Source organism: Adiantum capillus-veneris, chromosome 11, assembly GCF_014529385.1.
Source record: "Adiantum capillus-veneris isolate H3 chromosome 11, ASM1452938v2, whole genome shotgun sequence".
Lineage (NCBI taxonomy): Eukaryota > Viridiplantae > Streptophyta > Polypodiopsida > Polypodiales > Pteridaceae > Adiantum > Adiantum capillus-veneris.
In genome coordinates, this window is record NC_140941.1 from 76,615,176 (window position 1) to 76,637,080 (window position 21,905).

The 21,905-nt window shown below is 44.1% G+C and overlaps 1 protein-coding gene across 1 annotated transcript in view; it reads left to right on the forward strand.

Annotated features, from left to right (window-relative positions):
• Positions 1-21,905, forward strand: part of LOC147447475 (putative low-specificity L-threonine aldolase 2) — a 79,734-nt gene that overhangs the window by 11,789 nt on the left and 46,040 nt on the right. The window contains exons 3-6 of the mRNA XM_086523262.1: positions 2,347-2,558; positions 14,026-14,137; positions 14,221-14,271; positions 14,842-14,913. Of these exons, the coding sequence (XP_086379388.1) occupies positions 2,347-2,558; positions 14,026-14,137; positions 14,221-14,271; positions 14,842-14,913 (447 nt within the window). The remainder of the gene's footprint in view (positions 1-2,346; positions 2,559-14,025; positions 14,138-14,220; positions 14,272-14,841; positions 14,914-21,905) is intronic.

Below are 21,905 nucleotides of genomic sequence, written 5' to 3' on the forward strand. Positions count from 1 at the left end.
CTAGCGCTCCCTCTCCTTGGTGTGTAGACAACCTACACGCAGTGTTTTGTGCTTGCAAGTTGTAGGTGATTGCGGTGCCCGTACGATGGGCGGTTCACGCTAGGAGCTTGTGTACGAGGAGATCAGATCCGAGATCCATTGGCTGCCCGGTCTCGAGAGGAGGTTTGCTCATGGTTGCAGACGAGTTCATTACCTGACCCTTTTATATTGCACTTTGACAAAGTGACCACCGAAGTTAAATGTACGGTCAGCTGAAATGCAGAAGCCTCGAGACTCAGACCCCGAGAAACCCTAGGAACGGGGGTCCTGCCTCATGCCAGCCTATTGGGTGGGCAACACCGTGGAGTGCATTGCCGAGAAAGGTACGTCTACGCCAAATACGGCCGGGCACAGCCACAAAAAAGCCCTCACTCCCTAATTTTCTCCCGGGAGATAGTGGAGCCACCATCGGCTGATCTCTAACATGCTTAAGGTTTACAAAACCTCTCTCTTCTTCTGCCACGTTCCCGCTTCCGGAGGTGCTGCCTATCATCCATAAACATGAAGACCGTCAGGACGCCTGGAGAAGGTTGCTTGCACGACCTCGCCTCCCACACCAGCCATCCTCCTCCTGTTGCTGCAGACTCCTTGGGAGTTGTTCAAGCGTTTCTCCCTCTGTTGGTCCAGCTGCTTCGTTGGTGCCCTGCTTGGTTTGGGTTTGTTTTCTTTTTGCTCCTTTTTTCGTTCCTTTCTTTCCTTGTTTCTTGGTGGTTCTTGATTGTATCTTTTAGTGTATGTGTGTGTGTGTGTGTGTGTGTGTGTGAGAGAGAGAGAGAGAGAGAGAGAGAGAGAGAGAGAGAGAGAGAGAGAGAGAGAGAGAGAGAGAGAGAGAGAGAGAGAGAGAGAGAGAGAGAGTGTTTCGTTGCCCTTTGAGGAATTGCTTTCGGGTGTGTCTGTGGATGCATGTCCTTTGAGTTTATGTTGCTTTTGTTTTCGTTTTGTTTGTTTGTTTGTTTGTTTTCATCCTCTTTTGGGTGGGTTTTTTGGGGGTTTTGTTGCTTCGCTTGCTGTTCTGACTTGCTGGTTGTGGCTTGTTTTGTGGCCGGAAAGCTACTCTTCTCTCTCCTCGCTCTCCAAGGACTCTTCGGCACTTGAACGCAGTTTTCAGATCCTCCTGCACTGTCTCTTGGAGTTCCCTCTTGAGTTATGGTCTTTAGGAGTCACCTTCAGCAAGTGGACTGCTCGCTCTTGTGGATGAAAGCTCCTTGTCTGCTCCGGTGCAGTGCTTTTTTATCCACCTTGTGTTCTCATGTTGAAGTCTCTTGGTGACGTCAGTTGCCTCTTCACCCTCACCTTTGTCCCCAATTGCTCTCTCCCTTCTGTTCTTCGGTTACCTTTTGCTGTCAAATTTTTCCAGTTGGCGGGCTTTGCCTGACACGGAGCTTCTCGTAGCTGCTCAATGTCATCTTCACCGCTCATGGCTTTTGGTGGCTCTGGTTCTTGATTTACAATTTTTGAATGGGCTTTTGGTCGAAGTGCCTATCTTTCAGAGGCTATTGCCATGCTCTCTCCACCTATCAAGGACCCCCCCCCCCCCCCCCCCCCCCCCCCCGGCTCAAACCATTACCGATGTGGTATTTGCTTTACATTGTGTAAATGGAATGTACACACATGCAAGACTCAACTCCAATGTATGGATGATGCTCTGTTGTTAACTTTTCAAGATGAAGCACCTCCGTTGGGGATGATGTAATGCACCAATGAAATTGGACTTGATATGGGTTGCGGATGGCCACAAAGGTGTATATCTGGGGCTGACTTACACTTTCATTGTGAGAGGAATGAAGGGCTAAATGCTGGCTGCAAAAGGGCAGATCTGAGGCTTTCAACAATTAAGATGACCTTGATGTAAGTGTTGTGTTTTGAGCTCTATTGTTGAAATGCAGCAGTGTGGATGTGACTTCCAAATGTCTTCTTTTATCACATTTGTTGACTTGCTAGGTACATGTGACGTTAGGCTAGCAAAGTGAAAAGAAAATTAGTGTGCAAACTTTTTTTGGAACGAACAGGGGCCTGTGACACATTTTAAGGATTAACTAGTAGATGGTGTCATTGGTCAGTGTCATTGGCCATTTGGCTATTCATTACTCAGGTATAACTAGCTTTGTTATGAGAATATGTGAAGTTATTTGGAATGAGGAAGCTGTTCAGAAATAGGACTTTGAAATTGTAAGAAGAATCTGAGCAGAATGAGTTTTTGGAGAGAGGGTGATGAAAAATATTACAACAGGCTTGTTTACAGTGCTAGTATTAATTTGTGATGGCACTGACCTATAATTCTATGGTCTCACATTTATCTATAAACAGGTTCGTGGGAGTGAAGCAATCATTGGTTCTGAAAGCCACATACACCTTTATGAGCAGGGTGGCATTTCAACACTTGGTCATGTCTACTCACATATAGTGCCAAATGAAACAGATGGAACCATGGACCTTACTAAGGTTGAAGCAGCAATCCGTGCAAATGACGTGCACTTTCCAACAACACGACTCATTTGCATTGAGAATACACATGGAAGGTCAGCTTTGAGTCTTTAGTGTTTGTACTTGGCAAGGAAAAGATTTCCGACTACTTTCTAATCACTTACGCACATTCAGCTTTCTTTGAATTGCAGACTATAAATATTTTGACTTTCTTTGGCTCTCTTTCTTTCTTAATGTTTGGGTATGATAACACAACTTGCAATTTAAAAATATCTTTATATAATTCTGGTGGAAAGCAGCAAGGACATTTTGTGTATGGACAATCATCATGTTTAAAAATTATGTACTTGAAAGAATTAGTTTCCCTGTTTATATGGAGGTTGGAGCGCATGAGGAGGGAGCTTTTTGTAGCGAGCTCTCCAAAAGTGCATGTCAAAGACAAATTTCTTTTCAGATCTGTTGTATCAAGAAAATGGGTGGCAGTATCCATGACATGCGTTTCCACATAATGTTTGACATTCCGAGAGGAGGAGTGTTGCAATGTTGCGAATTCAAAGAACGTCTTGTGGCAGTATGAGAATATGTCTGTCCTGGAAAATTGCAAGTCGTAGACTTCTCAAGGCTGTACTCACTGGTCATTTAAAAGAAAACAAACCTTCATTTATGGTGGCACATGAACACGGTTACTTTTCTGAAAGATATGGTGCTGCCATATTAAAGGCCAGAAAGCTTTTGAGTTCTTCTACATATACGACATCAAGAACGATGTTGCTGTTGCCCACTTCTGCTACCGCGATTATATTCTCTTCAAGACTGCACAAAAACGTTATGTTCTTTATGATATGCATAGTACGCTGTAACATTTGACATTATTTATCCTTACTAAGTTCTAAACCCTCTTCATGTTCTTGGCCAGGATAGGTCCAAAACACTTTCAAGGAAGCATATATAAAGTTTATATACTAAGTTCAAAAGCCTCTTCATGTTCTTGGCTAGGATAGGTCCAAAATACTTTTAAATAAGCATGCAGAGGATTTGACTATGCCCCCAACTTTGAAGACCTTGCACACTATGCTTATAGGGAGAACTGGTTCGTTGAGCAAGCTGCCTGGTAGGAGCAAGGGTTACCCTCAATACTGACAAGTGGAGAGACACAAGGAAGAGGTCAATCCGTGGACTCATATTGCGTATTGGCGTGCACAGAGATGTACTAGTCTCCGCCCATGATTCTGAGAAGCGCATGGATGTAGTGGCTGCTTAGTAGACACGTGCCATATTAGATCATCAGGTTGGATAATGTTGACGAGATTGCCATGGATGGAGAGACTGCTAGCAGACCTCCAGGAGCTCCAAAACCTTTCGTTGAGAGCACTCATTTTTGCATCCACATAACCGTCTTTTCTCGTGTTTCACATTGTCTCAGTAACGTCTTGAAGGATATCAGGGATCTGGCATGGATCGAGCCAACTCAGAAAAAGTGATGGAAAACACGGGAACACCTCTCCCATTCATAAGTATACCATAGGGTTTTCACTGTGAAACCCTAGTAGAAAGCAAGGGCGAAGAAAAGAGCTCTATTCCGCGTAGCTTTCATCACCAATCAAACATGAATGAGAATCAAATTGCAAAGCTAAACCTCCATGTTCATGGCCTTCTTGATGAGAGACTCTCTCCAATCAAGTACCAAGGCACTTGCATACACACATGGGTACCTTTACTTAAAAAAAATCCCATCCTTCACCGCAAGTGCAGGCTGCACTTGCGAGTAGCTTCTCACTCACGTTCAAAAGTTGCTAAAAAGTTAATTTTTCTTCATGTTTTTAGAGCACTTTCTCAATTCCATGTACAAAAATAGAAAAACCATGTACCCTGCACTATTGTCACATATACGTAAAGACAACTACCACACACCGCCTTTGTACACTTTGTACAAGATGCTTTATTTACATCCATGAGGTCCAAAAGCATTAAAAAACCAACTCTTAGTCTTTGGAATGACCCACATCATTCTGTAAAAATATTGCCTCCCAAACAACCATGGAACACGTTCAAGTGTTACACATTCTAGCATCAAGTGCATCACAAGAAGGCATCAAAGGTCATGATAAACACGTTCAAGTGTTTCATGTACACATTCTAGCAACAAGTGCATCCCAAGAAGGCATCAAAGGTCATGATAAACACCAAAAAAGTGTGGCTTCTCACCACCCATTTTCATATTTCATCTAATAACCACACACTTGGTTTACCAAGAGCTACCTCTCTTGAAGCAAAAGCCCATGCGCTCATGATATCAAGAATATCCAACTCACCTCTATCAAACATGTAGGATTGCATACCTTTCATATCGAAGGTTTCATTTTCAAAAGCATAAAAATCAGCGTGATATCTTCCTGCATATCTACCATGCACCTCATCATCATAAAATAGGGACCATAGAATAACTTGTGTTCTATGTCCATAACAATGCCGATCAAAGCTATTTGTCTCCCACAAAGTACTAACATCACAAGAAAAAGCATGTTGTGAATGTACTCAATACATGCATCAATTTTATTCTTTTCATACGCATGAAAGCATTTTGTACTCACGCCACTTTGCTTGATATCCTTGCTTGTTATAACTAGAGCCAAACCCTCATCAAGATGTTGCTTATCGTCACAAGCAGTACATTAACCATAGAACCTTTATTTTTTGTTGAAAAAAGTCAACCGTCATATGCACATGACTAGACATCATATCAAAATTTTCAAGGCAATTACACTCTTTCTTTTCTTGCATAAAATCAGTACAAGTGCCCTCTCTATCAAAGTTGGAGCTTGGAGGAACCAACGACTCATCAAACAAACCATGAGAGGAGACAATGTCTTCAGTTTCAACAACCTCATCCTCACAAATGGGATCTTCCTTGATATGGGAGGAGTCCATATTGGCATCATGGAATCCAAATGATAAGAAAAACTACCAAAAGCATTTACATCATCATTGACAGCCATAGAAAACTCATCAAACAACCCATACATATAGACAAAGTATTCATCGACCAAAGAATAGCATGAGAATCTTGTAGACTATGAAACTCACCCACATCAGCATCTAACTTTATTTGTTGGTTCTTCTCTTGATTATTATTTAATTTTTAGGACGCTCTTCTTGAAATCACAAATGCCTGGACATTGCATGGCCAATGTGAAATGGTTGTTGGCCGAGAGTTTCACCCCCAGGAGTCAAAGCTAGGCAACCACGAGATGGTTCGACCAATCAACATTGAAATCCGACTTGTAAAGTAGTGGCTAGGCTCAATTAAAGTCTTTTAGGCCCTTGGCAAGACTTCATAAGTTGGTGGGTACTAGGAAATTAAATCAAACAGGGTAAATTGGACACATGTCAGTATGAGAGCAACCTACATGCCAATACACACATCGAAAAGCTCTCATCCCAATAGGGGGTGCCCAAATATGAGAAGGGTGGCTGAATTTCAGTTTTGTAAGTGGATTTTTAGGTTCCAAGCTTTAATGGAAAGCTTGACTTCTTCCCTTGTCTCATGTAGGGTGATGATTTGCTCTTGTGCATCTCTCTCTCCCCTTTGCACATATGGTAATGCCCCACTAGTTGGGCTATTCAAATGACCATGTACAGTTCTGTTGATTTTATGCGAGCTCGCCAAGGCAAGAGCATCTCTCTCCCCCCTCTGCACATATGGTAATGGCCCATTAGTTGGGCTATTCAAATGAACGTGTATAGTTCTGTGGATTTTATGCGAGTTTGCCAAGGCAAGAGCCTTCTAAATAGAAACCGGATTCGCTAATTGCTAATCCCCACAGGTGCGCATAGTTCCATCGCGACAAATTGCAAAAACGGAGAGTTTTCTTGCATGAGAACTCGTTCAAATCAAAGGAAAATTATCCCATTGCGTGCGGGAGCTCCCGAGGCACGCATAGACGTGTTTTCTCCACTCAAAACGATCCAAAACAGAGAATTACAGCCTGCTTTGTTTATTTGGAAGTTTAGGGTTTCACACCTAAAGTGCAAGATAACACCAAGGGAGCCTCAGGGAAGCCTTGGGGTGCTTAATAGAGGGTTTTGTGCACCTAGCAGTTGACCAAAATAGAAAAGTACAACATGCTGGAATTGACGTGTAGCTCACTGGAAAGCTTCTAAAATGCAAGGGAAACTGTCCTAGATGTGTACTATTGACCTACAGGGGGTTGGTGCCATTATGCTACCAAAATTGGGTGGAAAACCTGCAATTTGAGCCCTTGATAGGTTTGGACAGCTTGATGAGAGTTTGGTGTAAGTTTTTGAGTCGTTTATTTGCAATTGAATAAAGAAATACCAAAAGGGGCACGAGTCTTTGGGGCCTATAGGGTGTCATTGTCTACTTGGGAGCACTCTAGCTACCAAGTTGTGAATTGTTTTCAAGTTCTAGTTGTTGTGTGTGTGAGAGAGAGAGAAATGAAATGAAATGTTATATTAACGTCTTCAAAAGGCCAAAATGACCTATGAGACCAAACTGTTACAAAATTGTGAATCTGTAACCATGTCCGGGTACAAAAGACTAGAACAAAAATACTACTACTACTACTACTACTAGAATCCATCCTTATCTGCACTCTGGATGTCGAGAGAGTATGGCTCGAATCCTCTGCTGTAGTCTTTGTCGATGCTGTGTAGCCCCTCTCCTCAATCGTGGTTGTCTGGATCTCTGTAGCTCCAGTGCTCGGTCAATGAGAGTGCGGTAGTGGTCGAATGAGTGTGGGTGGAGCTCTGCAGTGATGGCTGCTCCTCTGGCTGTCCCATATCTAGTGAAAAGAAATCTGTATCCCTGATCCTCATAACTCATTACCCTAGAGAAAGATCCGAAACCCTCTCTGAATAAGCAGTGGAAACAACCCCGAATCTCATAGTACACTCTGCAATGACATATGTAATGTAGCTCTGTCTCTAGCTCTAGCTGGCATAAACAACATATCCTGTTGTCTGCTGGTATCCCCTTGAATCTACCAGTCTCAATCTCTAGCTGATGTGAGGATGTGCGTATCTGACCAATGACACACCGCAAACCATGAGACATATGTGTATCCATGTAGCTGGGTCGAATCACAAACCCATCTCCAGTGAGGTGGAGAAGATGCTCTCGATAGAAATCCATCTTCGTGCCCAACTCCCGTGGCAGCTCTATCCATGTCCTCCTGGTATCCAACTGGATCAGGTCTTGAAGAATGACGAATGAGTCTAGTAATCTCCACCCGTGTAAGAAACATCGAGGGTGTTTGAAGAGAGTACTAGAAAGGGGGCAGCCTGTCCATGGTGAAGCCATGCGTTTGAAACCATGATGTCATCTGTGCATACCAGCATGAAGTGTCTCCCTGAAGAGCTAACTGTCTGGAAGACTCAAGGGCCAGTATAGCATATCTGTCTCTAGTAGTGTCCCACAAGCTGTGCACAAAGGAGACTGATTTGGTAAGCGCCTCAATCTCCGTAGGAGGGGCAGCTAGCTCTGCTCGAATGATAGCGTGGGGTACGGAGGCCTTGGCTCTGATCAGTCGAGAGATCATAGATACCAAGGGCCTCTCCATACGTCTCCAACCATCTTGCCCTACAAAAGGTCCCCATATCTGCACCGCATACAACATAGCTGAGGCTACTAAAGTATCAAAGAGCCATAACTTTGTCCAAGGTTCCTGGAACTGAACCTGCGAACACATCCTCTCCAAGCCTCCCAAGGCGGTATAAGCTCTAGTCAGTCTAGTCTCTGCTGCTCTTCCCAAAGAAAACCTCGGCCCAGTGAAGACAACCCCAAGGTAAGTGTATGCATCTGTATACTCTACAATCTCCTGACCATATGTGAAAGTCGGTGTTGATCTCTTGATCCACTGTGGTGTGGTGTTGAACACCATAACTTTGGTTTTACCAAGGTTTACTTTGTGAGTCTGTTCGCAGACCATGCATGTCCAGACACTTAGAGTAGATGCATATCCTTTGGTTGCACACAGCATGATCATCAGATTACCATCAGAACCCATCAGGAGCATTTTTACAGTGTGCAAACCTATTTTTCCTATTTTAGCCATTTTTCACTTATTATTAATAAGTGACTTTTGTTGGGAAACTGGGTAGGGAAAATTGCCCAAGCAAGTATTTAAGAAACCCTAGTGCTAGCACTTTCTGGCAGAAGAGGCAGCAGGAACCAGTGTTCAAGAGGTTCCTTCTCAGCAAGACCTTCCCCGCCAGCAAAACCTAGCTTTTTCAGCCAACAGACAGCCTAGCGTTTTTCATCAATACAGCCCTGGCGTTTTTGCATTGCAGATCAGCCTCGGCGGTAGCAGATTCCAGCATTTAGCCTAGCGTTTTTGCATCAAGCATCAGTTGAGCCCAACGTTTTTGATTTGCAGATCAGCCTCGGCGTGTTGCAGATCCACAGTGTCAGATCAGCCCATTGAACCAGCATTTTCAGTTTTCAGCATATAGACTCCTCACCGCAGCCCCCAAACCTCGCAAACCCCAAATCTCACCTTTCCGCAGCAGATCCTCGTCGCACGGTCAGATCCACCGAAGTTTGCAGATTCAGCCCGGAAAACATAGATTTCAGCATCTGCATTTTCAACGCATCGTCGTCGCATCGACATAGAGTCTGAATTCAGCAAATACAAGATTTGCAGATTTCAGCTATTAGCGTTTTCAGATTTCAGCCCGTCTCGTCGTCGTCCTCATCGTCGTCGACATCGTCATCGACATAGAGTCAGAATTCAGCATTCTGGTGTCATATTCTTCTCTCTCTATCTCTCAGTCTCAGCACCTTCATTCACAGTGTTTTTCCACTTTGTTTGTGATCATTGCACTCTCTCACTAAAGGAACGAAAGGCTCTCCCTTCCGTAAGTAAAAGGAATCTTGGAGCACAGTTCGGAGCACTCATCTTGAGCAAAGTTCAACATTCACTTCCGTTGCACCTTACACAATAGTAGACAACCTCCGAGTCTCAGGTAATCCCTCACACAAGAACCTCTACCAACATATCTCTAGCATGTATAAAGTACTCTTCTACTAGACCATCATGATCATATGTCCTTCTGGTCCTCATCTTGTCAATGGCTCTCTTTACCATCTTAGTGGTAAAGAAGTTCTGGTAGGTGGGCATGGCTCTGTAGGGATTTGGAAGGGGGTCCTGTCCAGGAACTGTATATAACGATGTCGCATACTGGCCCCACACATTAGGATAAGTAATCACTAGGGGAGGGGAGTGCTCATAAAAGAATCGCCATGCCTCTCGTGAGTCTCTACTCAAGAACATTTGATACAAGTCTTGCTCCATCTGGGCCAAATAAGCTCGTTTCTTCCATCGCACAAGGCGTCGGGAAGCAATTCGAAACTGTGTGTAAGTGATGACTCCTAAAAGAAGATCTCTCTAGAGCTGGGCTCTCATCTCTCTGCACTCCTCATAATACCAACTATTCTGGGGCATGCTCCCAGAATGTAGAGAGAGAGAGAGAGAGAGAGAGAGAGAGAGAGAGAGAGAGAGAGAGAGAGAGAGAGAGAGAGAGAGAGAGAGAGAGAGAGAGAGAGAGAGAGAGAGAGAGTGTTGACCCCCGTTTTGCTTCCGATGACGCTGCACTTTGGAGGCTTTGGGTGTGGGAGGGCCGTGCCCTATCGCAGCTTTACTGGGACCAAGGAGAGTGGCATTGCCCTCACTCAGATCCCACAGGCGCACCTGTATCCTTCTTTGAGTACACTGTCCGGATTGAAAGATTAGCATTGATGAGACAGCAACCACAATAGCCCACTCGTATGCGTTTCTGGTTACATTCAGGCCTCTCTCATGCCTATCTGCAGCAGTTTTGGTTCGCGATCTGGGATTTACATGTTGCTCGTCGTATTTCCTTTTTCATGTGGATGATTGCTCATGCGGGACTACCAGTTGGGACTTGGCTAGCTACTATGGGTCATGATCCGTTATGTACTCGCTGCCCTTTGCGCCAACTTGAGTCCCTTGCTCACTGTCTTTGGTCATGCTCAGCTTCCCATGTAGTGTGGCTTGCAGTTTGCTCTCTACTCAGCAGATCAGGTGTTCAGCATGGATTTCTTACTTGGGGATCTGTCTCATGGTTGATGTCGATGCCTGACCCGCATCTTTTCTACGAGGGCTCAGCCACAGATCCAGCCTTCATGCTTACCTCCACTGGTTATCGACGAGGGACTTTGGCTATGCTACAACAGATTGCTTGGCAGGGAGATTCGCAGACACGTGATGCAGTTTTCTCAGTCATCACTAGTATTACACTATGGAATATTTGGAGAGCTCGTTGTCTTCACATTCTCAGTGCGGCTCCACAGCTCCTTCAAAATATCCTTACTGCCATTTGGCTAGACACCATTCACACCCTGATTTGGCAGTGGGATTCGTCCTTCGGTACATCTAGAGCAGCCGAGGCTCGTCAATTTGCCTTCCTTCGGCGTTGGGCACGATCCCCACTTTTCTTCACACTGACAGGTGGTCAGATTACTTGGCATTATGCCCCTCCTCAGTGGTTTCTCCTCCACTCCTCACACCGACCACCATGAGATTGTTCTAGTCGAGTAGTCACTATAGTGGCTCTCCTCCTTTCATTCAGCTTGTACACCCCACGTGATAGGCTAGTTTGGCATCCGATGGGATTATTTTGTACTCAGTAATATACAGCCCTGACTTTTGAGAGAGAGAGAGAGAGAGAGAGAGAGAGAGAGAGAGAGAGAGAGAGAGAGAGAGAGAGAGAGAGAGAGAGAGAGAGAGAGAGAGAGAGAGAGAGAGAGAGAGAGAGAGAGAGAGAGAGAGAGAGAGAGAGAGGAAATGAAATGAAATGTTATATTAAACGTCTTCAAAAGGCCAAAATGACCTATGAGACCAATCCTTGTGAATATAATCCAATCTCTGGGTACAAAAATAAAATGAAGAAAAGTGAAAGACTAAACTAAAAGATTAAAATCGTCAGAGTGAAGTCATCATCATCATCATTAATGCCCGAGGATGTCCGGCATCGGGCGTCCCGGCGTTGTCCGAGAAAGTATTGCATCTGTCGCTAAAGAGCTTCAGCAATGTCCGCCTATGTAAATAGTCGTACTGGGAGAAGAATAGTCCTAATCCTCTGATGGAGCCTCGGTCAATGTCATGGTCGCCCTCGTAGACGTGGGCTTCTAGCTTTCCCATGCTTAGTGGCTCTGTCCACTAATATACGTTTGGTATAAGTGGGCTCTGAAGTTTGCTGTGAAGCATACTCATCTGGCTGCAGAGTCTAAAGAAGTCAGTGACATCCATCTATGAATGTCTCCCACTGCTTGGTCTCCTCAAGAGACTCTCCCTATGTCTCCTCATCTCTAGCAAAACAACTCGAGGCATCTTTGATCCTGATATCTCATGACTCTAGCCAATGGTCCAAAGTCCTCTCTGAATAGACAGTGAAAGCGTCCTCGTATCTCATAGTATACTGGACAATGACAAATGCGATGTAACTCTGTCTCTGGCTCTATATGACACAACTGGCATATCCTGACCTCTGTTGGTACTCTCCTAAATTTGCCAGTCTCAATCTCTAGCTGATGCGATGATGTGCGCATCTGACCAATAGCACATCGTATCCCGTAGGATAAATGAGTGGCCATATAGGCCGGCTCTGATCACATATCCATCCTTTGTTAGTTGAAGAAGATGCTCTCTATAGAAAGCCATCTTCGTGCCCAACTCTTGTATCGGCTGTATCCATGTGCTTGTGGTATCTAGTTGAATCAAATCCTGAAGTATAATTCTAGTGATCTCTATCCGTGTGAGAGAAAGGGAGGGTGCATCCAAGGAGTACTGGAATGGAGGTAGTCTATCCATGCTCAAGCCATGTGACTGAAACCATGATGTCATCTGCCCATACCAGCATGTTGTGTCCCCCTGAAGCGCTAGATGTCGGGATTAGTCAAGGGCTAGCCGACATCGAGCTTCATTGATCCATTACAATTCCATGCTGCCTATATAAGGCTGGTCCCATAGGTCTCGCACTGTCCCGTGGTGCGTTTTTCCAACACCAGTACTCTCCCTCCCCTGTAGAAATCAATTTTCCCTTTCTCCCTCGTCGCCTTGATCTTTGGCATCAACTCTTACATGTGTGCTACTTGTGTTAGAGTGAGGTCATCACCTGAAAATATCCCAGTTTGCTTGAGTGTTGGTCTCTTCTTCAGGAATTCCTTCCTAGCTTCCAACGTGGGGAAACTTATCATGAGTGCTCTTTCCTTGGGCCTTCCTTTCTCATCACTTCCCTTCTTGCCAACTCTCCAAGCACCTATATGTGGGTTCAGAATACCCATGCGCTTCAGGAGCTCTTGCACTTCTTCTTCTATTTCTCCAGTGTCTTTGAGACTTGTAACACGCACATGAAGGGCTCTAGTGTTTCTCTTTGCTCCTCCTTTGTCATATTGATGATAGTGGATGTCGGTGTGGCTTTCCTTTCTTTGCATTCTCGATCCACTTTTCAGCTTTATCAACCTTCTCTTGTTAATAGCTGCTCCGCCCATGAAGAGTTTGTTTGTGTCACGAGGACGTGGCAACTGTTAAACTGCATTTTGTCCATAGGCTGGCATATTTTAGCTCCTCTTGGCTTGCTTGTCGTATGCTGTCACTGCTTTGTGAAACAGGGCAATTTTGGCATAGCTGGTTTTTCTGGACAGCAGCCAGATATGGCACTTACGACTATCCCCTAAGGAATTACTAAGGGAGTTTTGAGTGATGCTATATTCAGCAACTGAACAGGGTGCCTTGGGTGCAGAGAAGATTAAACTATTTTCACGAGCTGCAGATAAAGAAGTTGGAGCTACGTTTGGAAGATAAGATCCTTCACAGATTGAGTGGAAGGAGGTTGAGGATGCTTGAGATGCACTTATAACAGACACCTCTGCGACCACTATATATCCTGATCGGTTGACCTATTTGCTGTCAACTACATATCCTATCACAAAATATCTTGTCTTGTGTGACAGCACAGAATATAGTTAATAGTGTTGTATATTTTATAGATTTGACGCTTTGGGAGGCCATCGGTGTGCAACAAATGTTTAGTTTTATAGTGCTGAAAATTTGCGTTTTTAAAGTGTTTTTTGCAACTCCCATTTCTTATATTCCCGTTCTGGCTTTTGACTGATCCACTTTCCATTCCCTGTTCCAATTCTTGTTCTCATTCCATGTCTCTATGGTGGAAATTGTTAAGGACTATTTGTTTGGAAGGCATAGATATTTATTGTGAATGAACGAAATTTGTTTCAGCCCTTTTAGGTAATGCATAGCTGGTTTTGTCGGATCAGCTTGTGCCTGAGGCTCTTGTACGATGGTTTGACAGCGTTGATATTTTGATATGGTCTCTGGTCCCGTTTGTCTTTCCAAATGAATTGTTCTTAAATATTGCAATTAGTCATGCAAAACATGTATTTATGCCCTCCAAAAAGATCTTTTTATGCCCCAGGAGTTTTTTGGAAGGTGTGAAGTTTATCCTCTGAATGTGTGTAGACTCTATTCTGCAGTATTTGTGAATGTAAGAGAACTTTTGTTCTAGTTTTGGAGGCAGGTGCATAAGTCCCGAATACACCGACAAGTTGGGAGCTTTAGCAAAAAGATACAATTCAAAGCTGCACATTGATGGTGCACGCATCTTCAATGCTGCAACAGTATGTATCATCTTGCAGGATTGTTCTTGTGCTTAGGAGTTGTTATATTACCTCTTGTGAGACTTTAAGAGATTTTTTTGTAGGCATTGAAAGTTCCAGTTGAGCGGTTAGTACAGTCTGCAGATTCTGTCTCGGTAAGACTTTACTTTTTGCTAAAAAAGCAAAGCAAAGATAATGGCAAGCGGATCATCAAGTCTACCTTTACCTCAATAAGGCATTCAAGCTCTTAATTGTTGGGGCCGAAGACAGGTCTATAGATGGCTGGTCGACAAGTCACGTGAAAGGCTATTTCTGTATATGGAAAACTATCATTTGACCACTTGGCAATCAATCAATCAAACCAGAATTCCACATTGAATAACCCTTTTGTTTCTGATTCGATTTCCCAATCGCTTTATGATGGCATTGATGAAACATGTAGAACTTTATCATGGCTATCCAGTTGGTGCACATCTATCATGCATCTAGCTTAAACTATCTACAAAGCATAGATAGTGTTAGTGGAAAATCATAATTAGGACAAACTGTTATCATTGTCATACTTATATTTTTGGATGAAAGATAAGAGCCAAGGTGATTTGCTGCCCAAGGTTTTATTCTCTTCTTAATGCCATTTTGGGGTAAAAGAGCCCGATATCTGAATTTTCGAGGTTTTGCAACTTAACTACAAGTTTTTTCTTATAATCAATAAGCTTTTCATGTAGGTTTGTTTATCAAAAGGCTTGGGAGCACCGATTGGCTCAGTGATTGTTGGATCTTTTGAGTTCATCGCAAAGGTTGGATTCAAATCTCACCTTGTGATTGTGTAGGTTTTTCAGATGCGCTCATGTATTTGAAGCAAAAAAAAGTTTTAATGGTCCATTATGAGAGCGAAAGAAAGAAACAAATAAATATGTATTAATATGCTGTCAAGGGAAAATAAAACTTGCATATAATGATGACAATATGTTGTGGGGGGGGGTGGGGTTTGGAGAGAGAGAGAGAGAGAGAGAGAGAGAGAGAGAGAGAGAGAGAGAGAGAGAGAGAGAGAGAGCAATAGCACCAGGATGGCTGGAGCTTGTACAACAACACTATCTCTACCAAAAATGTTTGACATAAAGGCCAATGTGCCTTAAAGAAAGCTATGGACATATGTACAAGATATGTAGAGAACACTATCTCTACCAAAAAATGTTGGACATAAAGGCCAATGTGCCTTAAAGAAAGCTATGGACATATGTACAAGATATGTAGAGTTTGGATCTCTACTAAATGCCCATAAGCACTTGATAGTGTGCACAAACTTCTCAGGGGTAGACCTTTGGTTAGTATGCCACCAGGGTTATCATCTGTGTGAATCTTGAGAAGTTCTATACGCTTTTTCTCAAGTGCCTCAGGAATGAAGTGATACTTCACATCATTATGCTTTGTCTTTGCATGAAACACTAAATATTGTGCTATTCAGATAGCACTCTGACTATCACAATACAAAACTAAAACTTTTGTAGTATCGACGCCCAGATCTCCCACTAGATGAGTAAGCCATGTAGCTTCTTTTCTGTCATTTTACACCACAACATACTCGGCTTCCGTGGTTACAGTCTTTTTTTTTCCCTAGAAAAAGATCTTTCTATTAGTTAATAATAGGGCTACAACCACCTCTCCCAAAGAGGGCTACATCTACCATAGGGGAGACTCTCCCAATGAAAAAACAACATATGTACAATGAGGGCTAAATCAAGAGATGGGAGGAGGGATTTGAAACCGGCCCGTTGGGCGGTAGGCGTTGGCTTTCACCCGAAATTCTTTACTTTAGACACACACAGAGTACTTTGCAAAGGTAACCTGTAACGGGGATTAACACCTAAGTACACACACGGCTCGGAAGCTAGAATACTCCAAGTAGACGCCGACAACCTGTAGGCCCCAAAATTGGCGCCCCTTTCGGTATTTCTTTATTCTTTAACAGAGGGAATAAAACCTGTCATCTCCTACGAGCTGCCCCACACAATCTAGGCTAAGAAACACTGTTCTGGCCCGATTTAGGTAGCATAACTGTACTAGGACGCTTGACAGTCAGTATCCCCTCGCAATAGATGACTTTCCCGACGCATATGGACACTTTGCAAAACCTGGCGAGAATCTGCAGCACGCTGAATTCTCTGTTTTTTGCCCGAAAATGCGCCAGATCACCTGTACAGCGGTCTCCTCGAGTCCCCGAACCTCCTGGGGGTATTAGGGTCCGTTTAGGACCGAAACCCTAAACCTGCAAAAATACACATCCGGCTGTAATTCCCTGTTCTGGGCTCCGTTTCGCGTGCCGGTCGCATCTGTAGCAAGACCTCGAGCTCCCGCACCTGTAGGGCTACTTGCCCTTTGAATCGGACGAGATTTCTCACGTGAAACCTCTTCGAATTCACCTGTACGTGCGGGGGATTAGCCGCTAGTTAATCCAGTACCTGTGCAAGAGGCTCTTGCCTCGGCAATCGCGCCTGAACGCACATAACTGTACATTGGTCAAATGAAAAGCCCACTAGAGGGGCATAACATACTGCTCATAGGGGAGAGAGAGAGAGCAGTGCATAGCGTGCAGGGCATCACTCCTGGCACCGCACTGTACATAAGGGGGAAAGGAAGCACTCTATAGCTCTTAATGTGTGACCATAGGGGAGAGAGAGAGAGCAGTGCATAGCGTGCAGGGCATCACTCTATAGCTCATAGGGGGGAGAGAGAGAGCAGTGCATAGCGTGCAGGGCATCACTCCTGGCACCGCACTGTACATAAGGGGGAAAGGAAGCACTCTATAGCTCTTAATGTGTGACCAAATGCAAAAGGAGGTCTCTCCCAGCATAAAATTCAGTGCCCATTTTTCTGCATGGCAAGTTCATGAAAAACTGCCACTTGGCGCATTTACAAGCATTTGCCCGTTTCGGGTTTGCCGCCTAAAAATCTCCCGACTGGTCGCCCAGTTGACTTTGCAGCAGAGTTGTAAAGTGTTCCCCTAGTCATACCGGAGGTAATGACGCGAACACATTTCGCGACCCAAAATAGTAGTTTCCTAAATTTTAGGAAATGATTCCGTTGGGCTCCCACTTGTCATTTGACCATCTATCCTCATTGGGACCGCATCCAAAAGTGCAATGTGGCCCAACTGTCGGATACTTTCTGTTGGTAGTCACACCTTGACTTTAGGCCTTTATTCAATTCACTTCCTAGTATCCACCAACTTGCTAAGTGTGACGGGGGAACCCATATGATCTTGCTCTGAGCCTAGACATCCTCTTACCATACGAATTCCAGTGCCAACCACTACCCATCTACGGGTGAAACTACCGTTCACCTTGGCCATACAATGTCCGACCGTTTGCTACTTCAAGAAGAGGGTCTCAAAAATAAAACAAAACCCATTGGAAAGAAACCAAAACTAAAGTTAGCAGTTGCCACGTCCTCGTGACATAGTTAACAGCTGCCACGTCCCCGTGGCATACCCCCCTCTTGAAATTGCAAACGTCCTCGATTGCATACCATAAATACACGCCACTGATGATCTTGTGCTATCAACACTCTTTTATCATCGCATGGATCTGCAAGAAAGGTCATAACACATAGATACAAATGACTTAATGAGACCTTCATACTTTTGTCATTTCCATCTATTACACTGAATTCATATGTACATTTGATGTACTAGCTCTATCATTACCCCTCCTTTGCACACGTTGGGTTGGGGCATAAGTAGGTTGTAACCCAAAGGCTTCAAGGTAAAGCTGCAATATATTTGGTGACTCTGACAGTTCATGCTCTTCCATCCACTTTGCATCCATAGGCGGATAGTTCTTGAACTTCACCAAATAGCGTCTTGCAACCCGTCCTTTAACTTTTCTGTCCTTATGTGCCAAAACTTGCTCAGGTACCAGGATCTCATCAAGTTCCTCAACTTTTGGCTGATCCTCATCTGGCACATCACTCTTACTACTCGGCCTCTTGCGACCATTGATTTTTATTAAGCCCATGCAAACCTTTCCCCTCCTTCTTGTTTAATTAATTTCCTCCAATAATGCGATGCCAAGTGGTGTAGTGGGTCTTAGACGACTCACGTGAAACGCATTATGAATCTTCCATGCATCAGGCAATTTCAGCCTGTAAGCCACATCGCTGATCTTGTCAAGCACTTGAAAAGGCCCATAGTAACGCATACTGAGCTTAGGGAACAACCGTTCCTTGCCCTTCATTTTCTTTAACCTTGCCTTTTCGAACCTTAACAGAACCCAATCACAAGGTGATAACAGCAATTCACGACGGTGACGATCAGCAGCCTTTTTTTGCTTTGCCTGAGTCTTCTCCAAGGCAACTTTAATTTTCTTATACATCTCATCCATGTCCTCAACATATTGATCTGCCTCAAAGATTTTGTCCTTTGTATGCAAAATGGGAGGAACCTTTTTGCCGCCTTCAACAATCTCAAAAGGTGCTTTGTTAGTAGACGAATGCACCGTATTATTGTACGCATACTCAAGCATAGGCAAATACTGTTCCCACTTGCCTTTATTATCTGATACATAGCATTTCAGCAGATCTAAGACAGTAGAATTAGCCTCTTCTAACTGTCCATCAGTTTGTGGATGAAACGAAGACGAGAACTTGAGCGTAGTGTCCATGTTCTCAAACAATCCTCTCCAGAACAAATTGGTCATGCAAGGATCACGATCACTGATAATCGATTGTGGCATACCATGGTACTTAAAACACATTGCACATGAACAAGCGTGCCATCTGATCAGATTTTATCTTCTTCCTGACAGGGATAAAATGGGCCTGCTTGCTGAACCTGCAATAATGGTCCATATACCATCATTCCATGTTGGAGTTCTTGGAAGATCAAAGATAAAGTCCATAGCAATGCTTTCCCATGGCTTATCCGGAATCGGCAGTGGTTGTAACAACCCTGGTGCCTTTTTCCTGTCAAACTTGACCTTTTGGCAAACTATGCATGCTCGCACAAAGGCATTCATCTCTCTCCTCAAGGTAGGCCAATAGAAGAATGTCTCTACCGCTTTAACTGTTGCATCAATGCCACGATGCCCTGCATACGGTGGGACATGACTCTCTTCCATGACCTTATGTTGCAGTGGCCTAGTGACACAAAGTCTGCCATGCATCATCATAAAACCATCTCTGAGGAGGTAGTGCTCGTGATGTTGCCCCTCTTGTAACTGCTCAAAGATCCTTGCAAAATCTTCATCAGCAGTATACTTGTTCCTTCATGTCATCTAGCTCATGATGATAAGGAATTGACACAGCTGAAATTTGTGGCTTTCTTGATAACGCATCAGCCACAACATTCTTCTTGCCTTCCACATGCATAATCTGGAAGTGGAACATGGAAAGAATGTTTGCCCATCGCATATGCTTTTCGGATAACTTTGACGGTGTCAAGAAGTATCGCAAGGTCTGATGATCTGTTTGGACAACAAAATCAGCACCTAAGAGGTAGTGCTTCTAGCTAGAAAGCGCATGAATCACGGCCAAGAGCTCTTTCTCATAGACTTGCATAGTCCTCTCTGGCCCTTGCAAAATTCGGCTTTCATAAGCTACTACCCGTCCATCCTGCATTAGCACTGCTCCGATGCTACTGCCACAGGCGTCACACTGGACCACAAATGACTTGCTGAGATCTAGCAAAACAATAACTGGATCTAAAGTCAACTTTTCCTTTAAGAGACTAAAAGCTGAAATCTCTTTTTGGGTGTGACCTTTTTCTTTTGCAAAGCGTGAAGAGGCGATGCTATCTCTGCAAAATTTCTGATAAACCTTCTATAGTAGGAACACAATCCCAAGAAGCTTCTGACATCGTGCACAGTCTTCAAGTCTGGCCATGTCTTGATAGCTTCAACCTTTGCGGGATCAATTTTAACACCATCCTTTGGGACTATGTGGCCAAGAAAGTGGATCTCTTCGAGGAAGAATTCACTTTTCTTAGGATTGACAAGTAACCTGTGACTGCGCAGCTCTTCGAACACAATGGTCAAGTGACGCCTATGCTCCTCTTCATTCTTCGAATACACTATCATGTCATCGAATAATGTCTCAACAAAGTGTTGATGCGAGCAGAAAATCTGGTCCATCATTCTATTGAACGTGGTAGGAGCATTTGTTAGCCCAAACGACATCACTAGAAACACATAAAGACCAAATGTCATTCTAAACGCAGTCTTGTGCACATCCTCTGGCCTTATACGAATCTAATGGTACCCATTCTTAAGGTCTATCCTGCTGAAAATTGCAGCACCCTCTAAACGATCGAAATATCATCAATTCTAGGGGTAGGAAACCTATTCTTGATGGTATTCTTATTCAACGCACGGTAATCAATACACATGCTCCATGAGCCATCCTTCTTCTGCACTAGGAGCACTGGGGAGCAAAAGGGTGAAGAACTAGGCTGAATCAGCCCCTTCTCTAATAACTCCTCAACCTGGCCCATAATCTCTTTCTGCTGCGCCGCACTAACCCTGTAGGGAGGTCTATTTGGTGGGCTACACCCTGGCATCAAATCTATCCGATGGTCCTCAGGTCTCTATGGCGGCAATTGCGACGGTAATGAATCAGAAAACAGTCACTAAACTTTTGCAAAAATGCTGACCTTTCTTTATCTAACACAGATAAATTTTATTGATCACTATCTGAGACATCACGTGCAAAAATCAAATATACAGAAAGATGATTCTTTATTACAGAAGTGATGGCAAAAGCAAATACAATAGGGATTGACTCTCCTTTAAGCTTTACATCCAAGATGTGAGTTTTGCCCCTATGCTGTACAATGATCTTTTTGTTGTAGGCATCCAAGACTCCATGCACTCGGAACATCCATGGGATCCCCAACAAGGCTTTACATCCTTCCAGCGGCATGATGTAGAACTCTTCTGTGTCGACATACGACTGATATGCAGACACAGCTTTCCAATGATGGGAGTAACACACTCTGAGTGGCCAGGACATGCAAACCCTGCCTCTGCTGTGTACCCCATCTCTTCAGCTCTCATGCCCAGCTTCATAGCTAACTCTGGTGAGATAAAGTTGGCTTTGGCACCTGGATCAAAGAAGATGAGTGCCGTCTGATCCCTAACTTTACCCCATGCCCTGCATAACTCACTGGCATTTGTGTTGGGCCTGTCACCCACCATGTCTGGCACTAAACCTGCCGTGGGTTTAGGCTTCTTGCCTTTCTGGTCTTCTTTATCTTCTGAGTGAGCTGGTCTTTTCCTTTGTGGACAATTGGTAGCAAAGTGACCAAGCTGCTCGCATATAAAGCATTTGTCCTCAGCCATTAGGACTTTCTTTTCCTCGAGCGACTTGCGCATAAAAGGCTTCCTTTTCTGTTTCTTTGCCTGCGCTCTAGAAGTCCCGTCTGAATCCTTGTCTTTGATGGCCTTTTCTGACCCCTGTGACGCATCAGGAGCTGTTTTCACAAAGGGCTTCTTCGTTGGATTTTTCTTTTGCTGCCCTCCTTTGTCGTTGCTCGGAAATCCACTGTCCTCTCCTTTCAACAAGGCAAGACTAGTGTTCGCAACTTCCATAAGCTGAGTGAGGGTAGCCACTCTTTTCTTTGTATAGTAATCGCGAAGCCCTTTAGGCAACCCACAACAATACTTCTCTATCTGCTCTGTCGATGGCACAAATCTGTAGGAGGTCACTGAGAGTAACGCTTTACAAAACCTCCTATTGTACTCCAACAAGCTCTTGCACGAAGCTGAAGTAAGCTGGTGCCAATCTGTCATGACAGCGG